We start from the raw sequence: 16,577 nt of genomic DNA, 5'->3' as shown, positions 1-16,577 counted from the left end.
TAAACTTTTACAGGTGTTTCACGTGTCCCATCTGTATAACTCTCTTTTACTCCTTTAGATAGTAACTGCTGTCATCTCTATGTATGACCACCACCCAACCCGTTCCACCCTGAAACTTATTTTTTATTCTTCTGCCTCCCCTTGTCCTAGGTGGGTATTTCCCCTCCTAAGAAGAACAAACAGTTATAAAAATGATCTCAGTTTTATAAGCAACACTGCAAAGATGAATCACAAATCTCTTGTCTTGTCATGCACAAAATATAAATGACTCAATAGTGAGCTTTATACTATGGAATTGTTATAGATAAATCAGAAGACAACTAATCAGCAACATAATAAAGTGAGACAGTGGGTTCGATTCACTTCAGCGCAATGCTGAATAGCCCCGGGAGGGAGCACCTGTAGCTATTCAATTCACCGCGCTATTTGGTCCGACTAAAGTACTTCTTCTCACACCCCCCTGAGAGTGCGAGGAGAAATCCGACAAAAGTGCTGGCAGCGCGGCTATCTTCCTGCTAATCGCAGCGATAACAGCCGCGTGGCCTGCACTTTTGTCAGAGAATGCCGGTTCTCGTGACTAAACACCCATTTTAAATCTCGAAAACCGGCATACTCCAACATAACTGGCAACTGTCGGACCAAACAGCACGTTGAATTTAATAGCTCCGGGAGCTCACTCCCAGGGGCTATTCAACATCAAGGCCGATTGAATCGAGCCCAATGATTGTTTCATTGGATCTTTCTTTAGTGTATGGTCACAGTAATCTATTTGTCATGTCTTGAGGATCTTCAGGATTTTTCCTGCCAGTGCATTGAACTTAACACCTCCTTTCAGTATCCAAGCTTAGTGACCAGAACTGACTGGATGTTTGCTGTGTCCTGCGCACCGAGAAACATTTGTTCTTCTGAATTGTTAACAGGTTGGTTAATGAAGACTCAGGAGAACTGTCTGCCATGAAGCAAACACAGTAAATCAGACGAAGAATCATTAAAATGTAATGCAGCTGTATGAAATATTCATAGCGTCCGGGAGGAGAACTGGTAGAAGAATGTAGTGAAATTAATTTTATCCACTTCCCTCAGAACCTCATCAATCCCTTCACACCTACAATTCTTATTCTGAAGTCTGTCCAAGTGATCTCTATGCAGAATATGAAAATGGAAAAGCCTTCTTGTCAGTTGTAAGCTATTAATATTGCCAGCGTATCCAAAGTTCACAGATGGTATCGCCAAGGTTCCATTGAAATCCGAGGTAGATGTACAGGTATGTGGTTCACAGTTTCCAATTCCTAGGTTTAAATAAAATTGTCAGTTATTTGTCCCACAATTAGATTTAAAAAAAAAATGCCTCAGTTACATTTTTATATATTACATTGCTTAGAGTTTTGATTGCTGGTAGTAATTTGCAACACCAATTCCTTTCTTTAAATATACAACACTTGCAGCACTGCAAGCGGCACCCAGCGCGCTGTACTCACCTTATGGTCCTCAAACACATTATGGGGCCTATTCATCATCACTAAAATAACTGTTTAAAGGACATTTTCCTTAATTACCATTATTTTAGTATTCATTAACACACTTATCCCCTGTGTTATCACTGATATCTCCTGTTTAAGTCTATCTGCGTTAATTTCCACACTCCCCATACATTAGTATGGAGATGTAGAAATTAGGCTATTCATCAAATTCCGAAAATGTTGTATTTTCGGAATTTGATGGTGTTACCATACGCCACTCTCAGGTGGTGTACAGCGGGTTACACTTACCTGCTTTCAGCTGGGCAGGTCCTCCTCCGGCTCACTCAGTCACTCCCTCGTCCCTCCTCCGGCTCCAGCTGCTGCTTCGATTGTGTTCTCCCGGCAGAATACAGTAAAGTTTTAAAAATAATAATAGATTTTTTTAACTTTACTGTTTTCTCCTCTTCAGACGGGAGGTCGGGGTCCACTGCTGCAGCAGCCAGGGAGGTGGGGGACAGGGAGGTGAGGAGGGAGGGGTTGGGAGACACAGAATTACCACAGCTGTAGGCAGTGCTGCACATGTGCCGATTTTGTGAACGCACTGATTACAGCTGCAGTAAGGTAGAGTAAATAGGGAAAAGTTTCTATTTCCTGAAAAGCTGTCATTGCAAAAATTACAACTTTTCGGAATAGATACTGATGGAGAGGAGGAATTATGAATTACACCGGTAATTAGGTAGAACTCCATGCGAGTTCTAAACCTGATTACCTCCATCGATTTTTTTTTAATTATGATGAATAGGTCCCTAAGGGGCCTATTCATCAACACTAAAATAACGTTTTTAAGGACATTTTCCTTAAATAACGTTATTTTGGTATTCATGTAGCCACTTAGCACAGGAGATATCATAGATATCTCCTTGCTAAGTTCCCCTGCGTTAATTTCCACACTCCCCATATATTAGTATGGGGATGTGGAAATTGTGGTATTCATCAAATTCCGAAAATTCTCAATTTTCGGAATGTGATGCAGTTACTATTCGCCACTGTGAGGTGGCGAATAGCAGAATCCACTTACCTGTATCCGCGTGTGCAGGTCCCCCGACGAGTCCCTCCGGCGCTCTGCTCCGTCCTCAGGCTCCGGAGGCTGGTCGGACATGTGTGCTCCCCAGCAGAGCACAAGAAAGTTTAGACAAAAAAAAAAAAGTTTTTTTTTTCTAATCTGTCATGTGGTCTGCTGGGAAACCACATGACAGACCAGCAGGATGGAGCCGGAGGCTGCTGCGCAGACAGGTAAGTCGGGGGGGGTACACAAACTTAACACATCTGTAGGCAGTGCTGCGCATGCGCTGGTTTTACAGATGTAACAGCGCATGCGCAGCACTGTTTCCAGATGCGATAAGGTAGTGTAGGCAGGGAAAAGTATCTATTTCCCGAAAAGCTGTCATCGCAAAAATGACAGCTTTTCGGAATAGATACTTATGGAGAGGTGGGATGATGAATTCCACCTATAATTCGGTAGAACTCCATGAGAGTTCTAAAGCTAATTATCTCCAGAGAATTTTTAGGTTTAATGAATAGGCCCCTAAATCTGTTGTCAATTATTTGCTGAGCCTCATTGTACCAGACATCAACAGCAGGTGGCACTGTTCTATTACTTTCAGGCACAAGAAACAACTTGACAGCATCCAGATATTTGCTTTGACAGGTTTAGGGCAATTTCGACATATATATTATAGCTTCATCAAAGAACAATCAAAGCAAGTCTGCAAGTCTGAGAAGCATTTAACGAAAAGCAGGGGAAGGATATAATATTATTACATAAAGTATCCCCAGAGCACCATCAAGTCCATCTAAACGAAATGGAAAGAATATATGAAACTGTCTAGAACAGGTCATACAGCAAAACTCAAAACTCAACAAACGCGAAAAGGGCGCTTGTTAGGGTCACAGTCTTTCATGTGTGAGATGGTGAAAAACTATCTATGAAATAACAATATTCTGAGCACCCCCAAAATCTGCTCTTTTAGTGTGGGTGGTAATAAACAATTAAAAAAATGCATATGGGAGATCAATATACCAAGTGGAGGAAGATGCTATATTCTGATGAGACCAATAATTAACTGTCTGGCCTCAAAGGTAAGTGATATGTTTGGAAGAAGCGTAACACTGCATCTTCCCAAGATCACTTCCATGAAGCACAGTGGTTACTATTATTGCTACACATCACTGAGGTCATTAGTCAACTCCTGACCAAGGTTAACTCGAGTCATGGCCTTTTCCCAGGCGAGCAGAGCGCACCGGCCTATCTTTGCCTCCACCCCTTCTGTCTCCCTGAGCTCACATAGTGAATCCAGAGGTGGGGAGGTGGAGGGTGGGGGCACTTCCGCCCTCCTCGAGCTGACCCTGAGGCCATCGGCCCTACTGGCGTTTGCCAGAAGTGCCCTATAGCCAGTCCAGCCCTAGTTCCCTTTGAAAAAGCATTTCATGCAGATTGTGAAAGCAGCACCAATGAGTGCAGTGTAAAAGTGGATGTGCGTTGCTCAGGCTGAGAAGTGTGTCATAAAATTGACCTATATCCAAATTTAAATGAGCCCCAAAGCAAATAGATAGATAGATATGAGATAGATGTGAGATGGATAGATAGATACAGTCATGTGCATAAATATTGGGACATTGACAGAATTTTCATATTTTGGCCTCTATTCACCACAATGGCTTTGGAATGAAACAAACAAGATGTGCTTTAACTGCAGACTTTCAGATTTAATTTGAGGGTAAGTACATCCAAATCAGGTGAACGGTGTAGGAATTACAACAGTTTCTATATGTGCCTCCCACTTTTGAAGGGGCCAAAAGTAATGGGACTATCAACTCAAAGCCATTGTGGTGGTGAATAGAGGCCAAAATATGAAAATTCTGTCAATGTCCCAATGTTTATGCACCTGACTGTAGATAGATAGATAGATGAGATGGATATGAGATAGATAGATATGAGATAGATATATAGATACTGTAGATAAATACAGATGGAGCCAGCCTCATCTATGCCACGATGCGCCCACACATCGCAGCATAGCACAGCAATCGCCAGGCTGCGAGCACTCGCAGCGGGTGATTACTCCATTAAAGTCTATGGCATGCGCATGGATACGCACGCCTATGCCATAGCCGCGGACGCGCTAGTCACGCCATCCATGCCGCGATGCGCTCGCATAGATGAGCGTGGCTACATCTGTACTGTAGATAGATAGATAGGGTTAGGGGAGGGGGAGGTTAGGTTTAGGCACCGGGGGTGTTAGGTTTAGGGTGCGGGGAGGGGGAGGTTAGGTTTAGGCACTGGGGGGGGAGGCTTCGGGTAGGGGTAAGGGTTAGTCTTACCTTCTTTCCTTATGGGTGTCAGGATTCTGACTGTCGGGATGCCGCTGTCGGTATTCTTAACAGCGGCATCCCGACTGCCGGGATCTCATACCCATCCCCTCACAGGTGTAATTGGAAAGGTGTTTCTACCAAGTTATAAAACAAGCAGGATAAATATATTTGTAATTATCAATGATTGTCAGTGTTCATTTGCAATTAAGACAATGACAAAATATAAAATAAAATGTGAAAAATACCAGACAGTGAATACTATCTGCAGTCACCGTCATTTCCATTTCACATTCTACTTACCACAGGGTGCAGAGGTAGAGTGGGGTAGAGTCCATTGTAGTTACTATATGGAGAAACTGGCTTGTCTAGTACAAAAAAAAATAAAAAAAATAAAATGAATAAAATACTATTGGTAAACACTATATGTACAGTATATGTGTAACACATGTAGAAAACACATACAGTAGCAGTTGCTTATAGGATCCCACAGAAAACACTTTATTGCTTAACTGTATTTAAGTAAGAAAACAGAAATATAAGACATCAGTGTGAGAGGTCAGTGAAGGTAATTAATTCATTAAAGAACCTAACTAGCTTTGTCATGCATGCTGGAGCCTCATTGAGGTTATCTTCCTTATGTCTCATACGCATGGACGGTTGTACAGCTATGTGGTACATGGCCTTGATCTGGGTTCAGATGAAGTTGAATGATTGTGATCAGCAGATTACTCTGTGGACCACAATGTGTGGTAGACCAGTATGCTTCAAGCTGTATCCAAAGACTGTCAGGCATTTATGTAGTAGATACTGTGGGTACAGACAGTGCCATCCTCACAGTGATTATTGGGTCTTATTCAGAGATTGATGGAACGGCGATTACGTATGCAGCTCGAGCGATTGTTTGCCATCGCACATGCGTATAAGCCGCACTACGCGCTGGCAGTGATCGCATTGTGATTATAGATGCACAGAGAAATCCATCGCAAAGTGAGTGACAAATTGTCAGCGTTTGGAGGTGGTAACAAAAACGCAGGCGTGTTTGACCGTTTAAAGGCTGTTACATGGACGTGTACAAATTTTCCCTTGCGATCTCCTACGCAGCATGAGAGCTCTCTGCGTGTCAGGAGAGCTGCCAAATCTGCAGCAGGTCAGACCTTCCGCAAGGGCAACATGGATGCTCGATGTCTGTCGATGTTTACGATATTTATGTGAGAAGGCAGCAGAGGGCGTCCCTATGCTCGTATATGCTTTGGAACTATTTGCATATTTTTGCAGCTGGGGTCTGTGCAAATTCGCAGCAGCGGTCGCATTAGCGTCCATCTCGCATGCGCCTTCCAGTAATCTACCACAGCATGTACTAAGATCAGGGGTGCACAATCCTTTTCGGTCTGATGATTGAATTGGGTGATACAAATATGTGTGCAGATTTGGATCAGAGGATGGGCTGCAATGCAGCCCATATAGTGAGTGTGGTCAATTCATGAGGGCAGATGTATCATACCTTTGGGGGCGGGCTGTATCATTGTAAACAAATGGATCCCAATATGAAAGGTCCACAGCATATATCAGAGATGTCCATTAAAGATCACATTATAAATGCGATCATTAATACACCTCGCCCATAGCAAGCTATCCTGCCCCTCACTAGAAACACATTTCTCTCCAACAACCTATGTAGTAACACTAGGGAAGTAACATCCTCCCATCACTTCTGTTGTAATACATTCCCCACTGTAGCAATACATTTTTCCCCACAGTGTTTGTTACCAGTTAGTGAGGCTTAGCTCACCTGCAGTACACAACATCTCCATAACATGCCCATTAAATTACACCTTTTTCCGTTCACTTTAGGTCATTTCCCAGTCTCCACCCTGTAACACCCAAGGATGGTAAACTCCTTCTTAAGTGATAGTGATGTCGTACACAATTGCGAACGCCATAGGTCAACTGGGTTCTCATGTGAGCAGTTAGGGATTTCTGGTCTTTTTGTGCAATGTAGTAGCAAAACATTGCTTCATTGGGAAAACTGGGGCCTGCTGTATAGCCCCTGCAGCCAACAATGCTGCTGCAACGCCGTTGCCCACCAGTGTCCACCAGGCCCCACAATGTAGTGCAGACCGCAGTGAGTGCGGTCTGCACTACACAACAAACACCGCCTCCGGCCCCACAGCTATATCATTATGTCGGCAGATATAATCACAAATCACTGGTACCCATACATCAATCATCGATATAAATCACTAATGAATAAAACCAATAAATTAGTATATTGATGATCGATTTACATCGATGATCGATATAGTCAGTCATCTGCAGTTCCACCTTCGATTTAATTTTGTTACTGGTGTATAAGGCTATTTTATAGGGTTATTTACATATGTTTGATAATAATGAAATATAAATTTGTATATATATTTTTTCTCTGAACCTAACTTTTATAGGCAGTAAATATTATAGGTTTTGTCCTACATGTAAAACGCTATGGTTAATTTGTTATTTAAACTTGGATGTCTAATTTTTTTTTTTTTTATATTAAAATAACAAACTGACCATAGCATTTTACATTTAGGGCAAAGCTTATACTATTTACCACCTAAAAAAATTTGGTTGCGAAAAAAAAAATACATAAATTTACTTTCATTATTATCGACATGAGTAGATAACCCTATAGATAACCCTACACACCAGGAACAAAATTAAATTGAAGGTGGAATTGCAGTTAATGACCGATTATATTGATCATCAATGTAAGTTAGGCTTGGTGCTTCACCAACGATCTTTGCTATCAATCATTTATGTTTAAAATATGTAAAGGTTTTTTTCTCAATGATAGCTGTTCAGCGATCATGCATGGTTTTTCAAGTGGTGTTTTAAAAAATCTATGTTTTTAGATCACAGACAACCAATATGAGCGCCGTCATCGCTCATTGATGTACAGTACACTGATCGATAAATGAATTGATCGCTTTAACTCATCAATCTTTTATAACGATGATCGTCATATGGGTGCTGATGTTTAATGATTATATCTGTTGACATTATGACCTGTCTGTATTTCAGCTGTCAACATTTTAACCTTATTTTGTATTGTCAGTATTATGAATGTCGAAATTTTCAAATGTTTACATTGTTCATGTCGGCATATTGTCCATATCGATATTTCAAACTATCTAAACATCGATTGTCTACTTTTGACCATCGGTATGTAATGCCGGCTGTCAGAGTGCCTCCTGTCAAAATACCGACAGCGGCATCCCGATTGTTGGAATCCCAACAGGGGTCAGGTATGTATACTTACCCTCCCCCCTTCTCCCCCTAACCCTCCCCAGCCTGCACCCTAATAACCCTCCCCAGTAGTGCCTAAACCTACCTTTCCCCCCTTAGTGACTAACCCTACCCCCCCCCAGTGGTGCCTGACCCTAAACCCCCCCAAACCTAACACTAACCCCACTATGCTACCTAAACCTAACCCCTCCCCCCCGCAGCTAACACTAAGGTTGCCCCGGACTTGCCTCGTTCGTGCTGGCATCCTTCTGTGTTCCAGCGTCGGGATTAGGATAGGCGTCGGTATTTCAACACCTATCTTAAATCCCTTGTCAGGCTACCCCCGTCGGGATTTATCGCGGCCGCCAGTCTCATAACTACATACCGTCTGAGATATGTCCCTGTCGATATTTTGACTGTTGACATCTTGATTGTCTAAATATTGACCCTGTCCACATATTGGTGTCTAAGTTTTGACTGTCTGAGAATTGTACCCTATCTATACACACACACACACACACACACACACACACACACACACACACACACACACACACACATATATATATATATATATATTCAAAAAATAGGGTAGTACACGGCGCTGAGTCCTGAAACAGTTAATGTGATTCCAAAGTAATATCAGTCCATCAAAAGTCGCACTCCCCAAACGTATAGGGTGGCTGCTCCTACTCCCATATACTGCTGCCCAAGCAGCGTCAAAATCTGTAAAACAAAAAAGGGTGGAGAAAAGAGCGCCTCCTAGTGCATTAAATATGTAAATGATGTAACCATCACCAAAGATAATCACCCTCTGTGTAGATGGAATATAGTGGAATTCACCACTTATTCGCGTATAGCGGCTATACGCGAATAAGATTACTGCAGATTCACTTTGGTCTATATGGAGGGAAAAGCCTGAGGGTTTCCAGAAGTTGGACAAATAAGGAATCATTGTGATTGTTCTTGCTGTTGAATAAGTGGTGAATTCCACTATATAAGGTACACCTCCATCTACACAGAGGGTGATTATCTTTGGTGATGGTTACATCATTTACATATTTAATGCACTAGGAGGCGCTCTTTTCTCCACCCTTTTTTGTTTTACATATATATATATATATATATATATATATAAAATTTTATTATTTTCTTCAGTTAAAGGGTTTGCAAAAAAAAAATAATGGTTGTATTCGGGAGCACAATAGATCTAATGCAGGCTTCACTCCAGAAACTAAAACCCATTGACCATTTGTTGTCATTAAATGACTGTGGTATCTTATGATGATCCAATCAAAACCAATCATTATATGGTATGTGACATAGGGGGTATTCATGAAAGCTTATAGATAAAATTGTAAAAGATAAAGTACCAACCCATCTGCTCCTAACTGTCATTTTTCCAACACAGCCTGTAAAGTGACAGGAGCTGATTGGTTGGTACTTTATCTCTCACAATTTATCCAGCTTACATGAATCCCCCCATAAGTATCGACGAAAGATAACTATTATTGGCCTTTCTGTGCAGAGTAACAGGCCCCAGGGAAGATGGAAAAGATTAGGCTGCCAGGCCCATGCATTAAAGTAAATTTAATAACAGTAAAAATTATTAAATGCCTGGCTGTCAGTAAGATATATCAATCCATGAACCAAAACCCATTATTTATGTATTATGGTGAGTGAATTTATGATGGCGAGTGCTGAGTTCTGTGCTTTTATTTATTTAAGCAATGTGGTCACAAGCCACTTTGCACCCCAGGCCTGGGAATGGTGAGGGCAGGTTTGCACCCCAAATCTAGGAGTGGCTGTTAGTCCGGCCATGCAGTACATAATAAAAAAGCGTGTACTTTTGAAACATAATCGTTAAGTACACTCATTTTATATAGACAAGGATTAGGGAAGTTCACTTTTGTGGAATAAAGAATAATTCCAAAAAGTGGTTTAAAAAATGAATACTCTACACACAGTTTATATGCTTATATGAATGTTGGTGTGCCTTACCACTATTAAAGCAGGCTGCAGAGGGGCATCCTTCTAGAGTGTCTTAAGAAGCTTACATTTCAAAGTCCCAGCACCAATATTTACAATGCAGAGACTTTATAATGTAATTACAGCATCAGAGTGTGGTGGCAGGAGGCTAGCCCAACATTACACTTGCTTTGCCAAATGGTCTACAGATCCCGTGCTCCTTTGTGGACAGATCTGACAGGGTGTCTTAAAGCAGGAACCCCCGCATCCTTCATGTAAGGGCATGGGATTAGAAATCTGAATTGAAGTATTTAAAAATGGAAAATGCATTTCAATGTTACATCACGTTTATTTGACTAGAAGTAAGTACAAGCTAGTGCATGACTTGTAAACTAATGGAGCATACACACGGTCAGATTTGTCAGATGAACGATTTTACCAAAGATTTGAACGATTTTTGACTGCATTAAAATGAATGGAATCTTCCAAGTCTGACTGCAAACACATCAGATGTCAGATATCGTTATCTGACCATCGGGAACGCGCATCGTTCATCGTCCATCGTTCAGGCATGTCAGATATGTCAGATTTTCCTTCAGATATGAACGATTGAATGATTTTTTTAATCGTTATCGTTCAGATCTGAAGAAAAATCTGACCGTGTGTATGCACCATAATGCTGTGATCTGAGTTATTGTGCAGACAGTCAATTAAGCACTTTTAATAATACTCACTTTCCGTCCTAAAGTTCGCTGGTTCAGCTGTATCCAGGTTATCCATGGAGAATGCTCTATTTTCCATTACTATAGAGGGTGGGAATTCAGTTTGTCTATTTAATATGTTAAGGCTATCTCCCTCATATTTGTATCCAGATCTCGTCATTTCCGTTAACTGTGGAATAATATAAAACAAGAGAAACACCCAGGCATTTGATGCCAGAGCAATGGCCAGTACGGGATCATCCCAGGAAAAGTGTCCTAACGTCTCATTGCCGTAGAGGTACATCACAATCCATGTGACCCAGATGAGAAGGGAAGAAAATGCAGTTATTACAATGTGCTTTCCATGACGTTTCCAGTGTAAGAAGTGTCCACGGAGTACTGGGCAAGAGATGACCAGCGATGCTACTATAAGAAACATGACGTAGACTAAGGCGGTCACAAAGTCTTGTTTGGTTATATTACATGGGTGACCAAGTACCTCAGTACCCTGAACGGTTTTACGCACGTCAGTAATGAGAAGCCATTCCACGTTTATCACAGCCTCTACCAAGAAAAGTCCAAGAGCCAGAAAAAACACCAAGTGCCCACCCGGGCCACGGTTTTGATATGCTAGGTAGTTGAGTCTAACCGAATGTGCCACCAGACAGGCAAAGCATTTGGCAAACAGAACACCAAACAAAAACCTGCGGATAGTGCAGACTGTGGAATTAGGTGCGATGATATAGGCAAAAACTAAACAAAATAAACCTAGGACCCCACTAAGAAACAGAACGTTAATGGCTAGAGCACCTTTGCGGTTATCCTTAGAGACTGACGGGGCAAGTATTACAAATATCAATGCTAAGACAAGAGTGCAAAGTATCCCTAAGGAGGCCACAGCTTCTAGGATAATACCCCAGGCTGCTTTCAGATCACACAGACCAAAATATATCGATTTGACATCCTGGCCACAACCTGCTGGCAATATTGGAATAGTGGTCGATAAATTCAGCGACAAAGTTGACAACGATGAATTCTGAGTGTATGCTTCTCTCGTAACGATCACCAGACACAAAGTTAACATGCAATATGTATGTGCCATCTCCATGTATTTCTACAGGGGAAAAAAAGGAAAATGTAAATCAAGGGTATTGTCTTATTATCAATGATATCAATAAAAATAATTACAGTATAGTCATGTGCTCTAAAAAAAACAAAACAAAGATATACATACTGTATTGGGGGTGTATATACAAATAGCCTAATATATATATATATATATATATATATGGCTAAGTGGACGAATCCCGACTGGGTACTCATTCTACATGAAGACATTGGAGAACTGTTTTGGAATTTACAGAATGTTTCTTCATTAGAGACCTCATATTATGATTTTTTTTGTGCAATATCATTTAGCATCCTGGATTGGTTTTTCACATCCCATCCCCCAAAACTCATCCCTTCTGTGACCTCCAATGTTAAGAGTACCCTCAAGAATTCATTAATATTCTGACTTACAATAGTTTCTATCCGCAGATGACAAGAATTAATTCGACATTTTTCTGGGAGTTGTTGTTGCCTCGTTTGGTTCACATAGAGGAAGGAAGACCAGTGCTGCCTATATTCTATTAAAACGCTGGAAGTGAGACTTTAGTGAAATGTATTTACTAGCAATATAATATAATTAATAATTGTACATTTATTTTGTACCATGCATAATACTATTTTGAGAATTGTGAGTGTAAGCAGTATTTGTTTATCTGTACATAGCAAGTTATTAACAGTCAATCACAATAATAACAATTGTGATAATTCATTGGTACTGTAGTAATGATACAATGTTTCTAATGGTGCGTACACACTGGGCGATAAAGTGGACGACTGAACGATAACGATTTCGTTCAATCGTCCACTTTATCGTCCATTTTTAACCCCAAAACGATGAACGATAACGACGACGCGCGTTCCCGCGGGTCGTTCATCAGGCTGACATGCAGGCCAACCTGACGATCTCGTCAAGTTGCTGCATGTTGGGGAATGGGGGAGAGAGCCCGGCGCTGAACGATATCGTTAATGATATCGTTCAGCGGGTGTGCTCAATGTCATGAACGACAGGGAGCATATCGTGTAGTGTGTACGCACCATAAGACTGATGTTTTCTGTCTACTCCATCTAACAGCTCAGCTAAGCTGTAGGTGGAATTCTGCCCATGCAGTTAGGCAATCACACGGTGCATCTGGATGAATGGACAGTTTAAAAAAAATAAGTTACAGTGGTTACATGACCACCATGCAGTTGCTGCATAGTTACTGAACTACAACTACCAATATGCTTTTTGCTTGGGACCAGCAAGCATGTTGGTAATGGTGGCACAACAAAATCTATTGTTTTGGTTTTAATAACAATGCATTGTCTATTTCGGAGTCGCACAAAAAGTGTCCGCAATTGCAGCTGCTATTCATGATCGGAAATTAATGCGAATATCCACCTGTATTCAGAGTAGGCTGCACTTATGTGACCGCAATGCCCCCCGTCCATCCGCTTGTGATAGTAGCTGCCACCTACTTTCAGCGCACATTTGTAATACCCCTATTCTTGGTGCAAGAGATATGTATGAAACTAAACAGATCTCTTCATACGGAAAACTGTGAATAGCCTGCAATTCTGCCTATGTGCTAACACCCAGTTGCATTCTGAATAACCCGTAATTCCTCTATATTGAATTTTTAGGTACCGACACATGTGCAGTTTGCTAAAAAATCTCAAGAACGGTTTGCAGACGACTGGCGTGCAACTCTGAATCAAGGCCACAGTATTTCCAGAGGTACTTTCAATGAGTTGAATGAATACCTCCCAACCATCTCAATTTCAGCGGGACAGTCCCACTTTTTGGAGGCTGTCCGTCTGTCACATCCGTGGGCCAGAGTATACTGCGGGCTAATGTAATTAAGTCTAATGATATGATAGTTAAGTAGAAATTATTGCACTTAATAATAATCAGTTTCGGATTGTTGATACTATCCAACTGCCAGTTTGTATTCTAATGTGCATGGTTCCCTTAGAGAATAACAATATATAAATAATGAATGGCCTTTAGATAAACTGACACATTTACCATGAAAGCACAGTCTTACTAATTAAATAAGAACTGATTACACAAATTAGCAATGTCTCTTTATAAAGCCACATAAAGTTTGCACTTAAACTGAGTCACGGTCACACATTCACTGCCTCCTGTAGATAGCAATGTAACCGTTTTCAGCAATTAAAATTCTGTTTTTTTTCAGTCTATTCAGCAGATTTGCTAACACTGATGCTCTATTTGCCATTGTTCTTTTATCATGCCACAGCAAACACTGGTTTCTGCAGACATAAACATAACCTCAGGGTGTCTTTTAGGGGGTTTAGCTGAAAATCTAAAGTAATGAATTAAGCAAGGTAGGGGGCAATCAGATTAACAGTTTACTGCTAGTCTACTGTAGAGTTTAGTTACAATACAAAGGAACGTCTATGTTTAGCAAACAAGTGGAGTTTCTACTGAAACTAATACCTCTTTTCCACCAAAAACCCAGGTCCGACCTGGGTTTTTGGACATGGTTCCAACCCTGGTCAGACCCATTTACACTGCACCTTTGATCTGGGTTACTCCCAGGTCAGCCCTGTTCACACTGAACTCAGGTCTGCCCTGCTAAACCTGTGAGGTCATAAAATGTGGGAGGTGAATGCTCCACAACCACCAATCAGCTAATTTTAGGCATGACCAAGGTCGGATAACCTGGGTTGCACCGTTTACACTGCACCATTACCTGGGTCCATCCTGGGTCCAACCCTGGTAGCTACCTGGGTTGGATTGCAGGGTCACTTGACCCAGGTTATTTTTCAGGGACCCTTTTACACTGAGCTGCGACCCGGGTAGACCCAGAAAAAACCCAAAGTTTTTGCTCTGGTGTAAAAGGGGTATAAAGGGCATTTCCATTTCTGAAGAAGAACTGACAATAAATTAAAGAAATATTCCTAAATGTGGTTTTTGGCTATTTCTCTGCCTTTTCAGAAAAAATAAATAAAATTAGAAGAAATATATATATATTTTTTTAAATGTATAGTGCAGTGATTTTCAACTCGCAGCACACTATACAAGATTTAAAATTACTAAGGCACACCATGAGCCCCTCACGGGAAAACACACACACACACACACCCCAATGGGAAAAACACTCACAAATTGGCACCCCCCCAGGAAAAAGAACAGACATTGGCCCCCACAAAAAAACAAATTTACACATCACCCCCCCCACAGAAAAAAATAAAACTGAATGGCCCCCACAGAACAAAAACAAACACATTGGGCTCCACAGAAAAAAATAGAAAATAAAATGGTCCCCACAAAAAAAAAAAAAAAAAATCACATTGGCCTTCCTGAAGAGCCCAACACTGCCTGGGCCTGCAGTACAAATAAAGGCCCTCATTCAGAGCCGTACGCTCAGAGCAGAGCGCACGCTCTGAATGAGGGCCGGGCTCCATTTTCATGGAGCGTCCTCCTGGACGCTCGTATAGCTGTGGGTCACCACCCACAGGCTATACGAGCGTGCTTTGTGATGGCCGCGATGGTCGAGACCATCGCGACCATCGAAATTGCGAGCCGGAGCCTGCGGTTGAGGTTTTCAACCGCAAGCTCCGGAGTGATTTTGGCTCTATCAGAGCCAAAATCACTCCTACTGACATCACTAGTGATGTCAGTGGGCCGGCTTCTGACGGGAGGCGTTCCCGTGGGAATGCCCCCGTCAGGGAGGCACGCCCCCGGCACGCCCACCAAAGGGGGCGTGCTGTCAATCAACATTGACAGCACGCCCCCTTTGATCGGACACAACGAGCGAAGGACTTTCCTTCGCTCGTCGCGTCTGGCGCATGCGCACGACGGAGCTCCCTCCGTCGTGCGTATGCTCAGTGCATAACATCGACACACTTGCGAGCGGACAGCCGCTCGCGAGTGGGTCTGAATCAGGCCCAAAGTCAGCTCTGACTGCACTGACCTCATGGCACACTTGACAACTGCTCGTGGTTGAAAAACACTGGTATTGTGTATATACTTAACTTGCTGCTGCAGTTGCATATGATTTACTTAACTAATATATAAAACACCTTCCTAATCAATTAATCAATTTAACCCAGGTAATTGCAATAGTTGCAGGGCCTGGTGTTATTCCAGTTTCCCACATTTGCTGTAGCATGGGAACTAATTAATCATGATAAATCACAATGATATGTGTTACTTTATTCTCTATGATTCCATCACTTATTTATTTTCTATTATCTATGTATATAGCATAACCATATTACACAGCGCTACATAGAAATCTGTGTTGACTGACAGCTCAGCAAAATGCAGAGCATTGCATGTTTTATGCAGCATTTCATTTTGTTTATGGTCAAATCAGGGCCATAACTAGGGTAGGGCGACCAGTGCCTTGGCACAGGGCACTGCAGGGCAGGGGACGCTGTTTGGGCCTGTCAATGTTCCTGTTTATTATCATTCTTATGGTGCATACACACGATCAGATTTTTCCTTCAGATATGAACGATAACGATTTAAAAATCGTTCAGTCGTTCATATCTGAAGGAAAATCGTTCATATCTGACATGCCTGAACGATGGACGATCAACGATGCGCGTTCCCGTTTGTCAGATAACGATATCTGACATCTGATGGGTTTGCAGTCAGACTTGGACGATTCCATTCATTTTAATGTAGTCAAAAATCGTTCAATCGTTCAAATCGTTCAAAACTTTGGTAAAATCGTTCAAATCGTTC

General features: G+C 41.7%; 1 protein-coding gene across 2 annotated transcripts in view; it reads right to left on the bottom strand.

Annotated features, from left to right (window-relative positions):
- Positions 1-250: 250 nt before the first annotated feature.
- Positions 251-16,577, bottom strand: part of LOC148501121 (G protein-coupled receptor family C group 5 member C-like) — a 37,946-nt gene continuing 21,619 nt past the window's right edge. For both annotated transcript variants that reach the window (XM_088451019.1, XM_088451018.1), the window contains exons 2-4: positions 10,799-11,879; positions 5,133-5,197; positions 251-1,289 (exon numbers count right to left, since the gene is read on the bottom strand). In XM_088451019.1, coding sequence (XP_088307145.1) covers positions 1,215-1,289; positions 5,133-5,197; positions 10,799-11,873 — 1,215 coding nt within the window. In that variant the 5' untranslated portion in view covers positions 11,874-11,879 and the 3' untranslated portion in view covers positions 251-1,214. The remainder of the gene's footprint in view (positions 1,290-5,132; positions 5,198-10,798; positions 11,880-16,577) is intronic.

This window comes from Taudactylus pleione, unplaced genomic scaffold, assembly GCF_031769625.1.
Source record: "Taudactylus pleione unplaced genomic scaffold, aTauple2 ptg000535l, whole genome shotgun sequence".
Classification (NCBI taxonomy): Eukaryota; Metazoa; Chordata; class Amphibia; order Anura; family Myobatrachidae; genus Taudactylus; species Taudactylus pleione.
The sequence above is the reverse complement of the archived record's forward strand: the minus strand, read 5'-3'. Positions and strand labels throughout refer to the sequence as shown.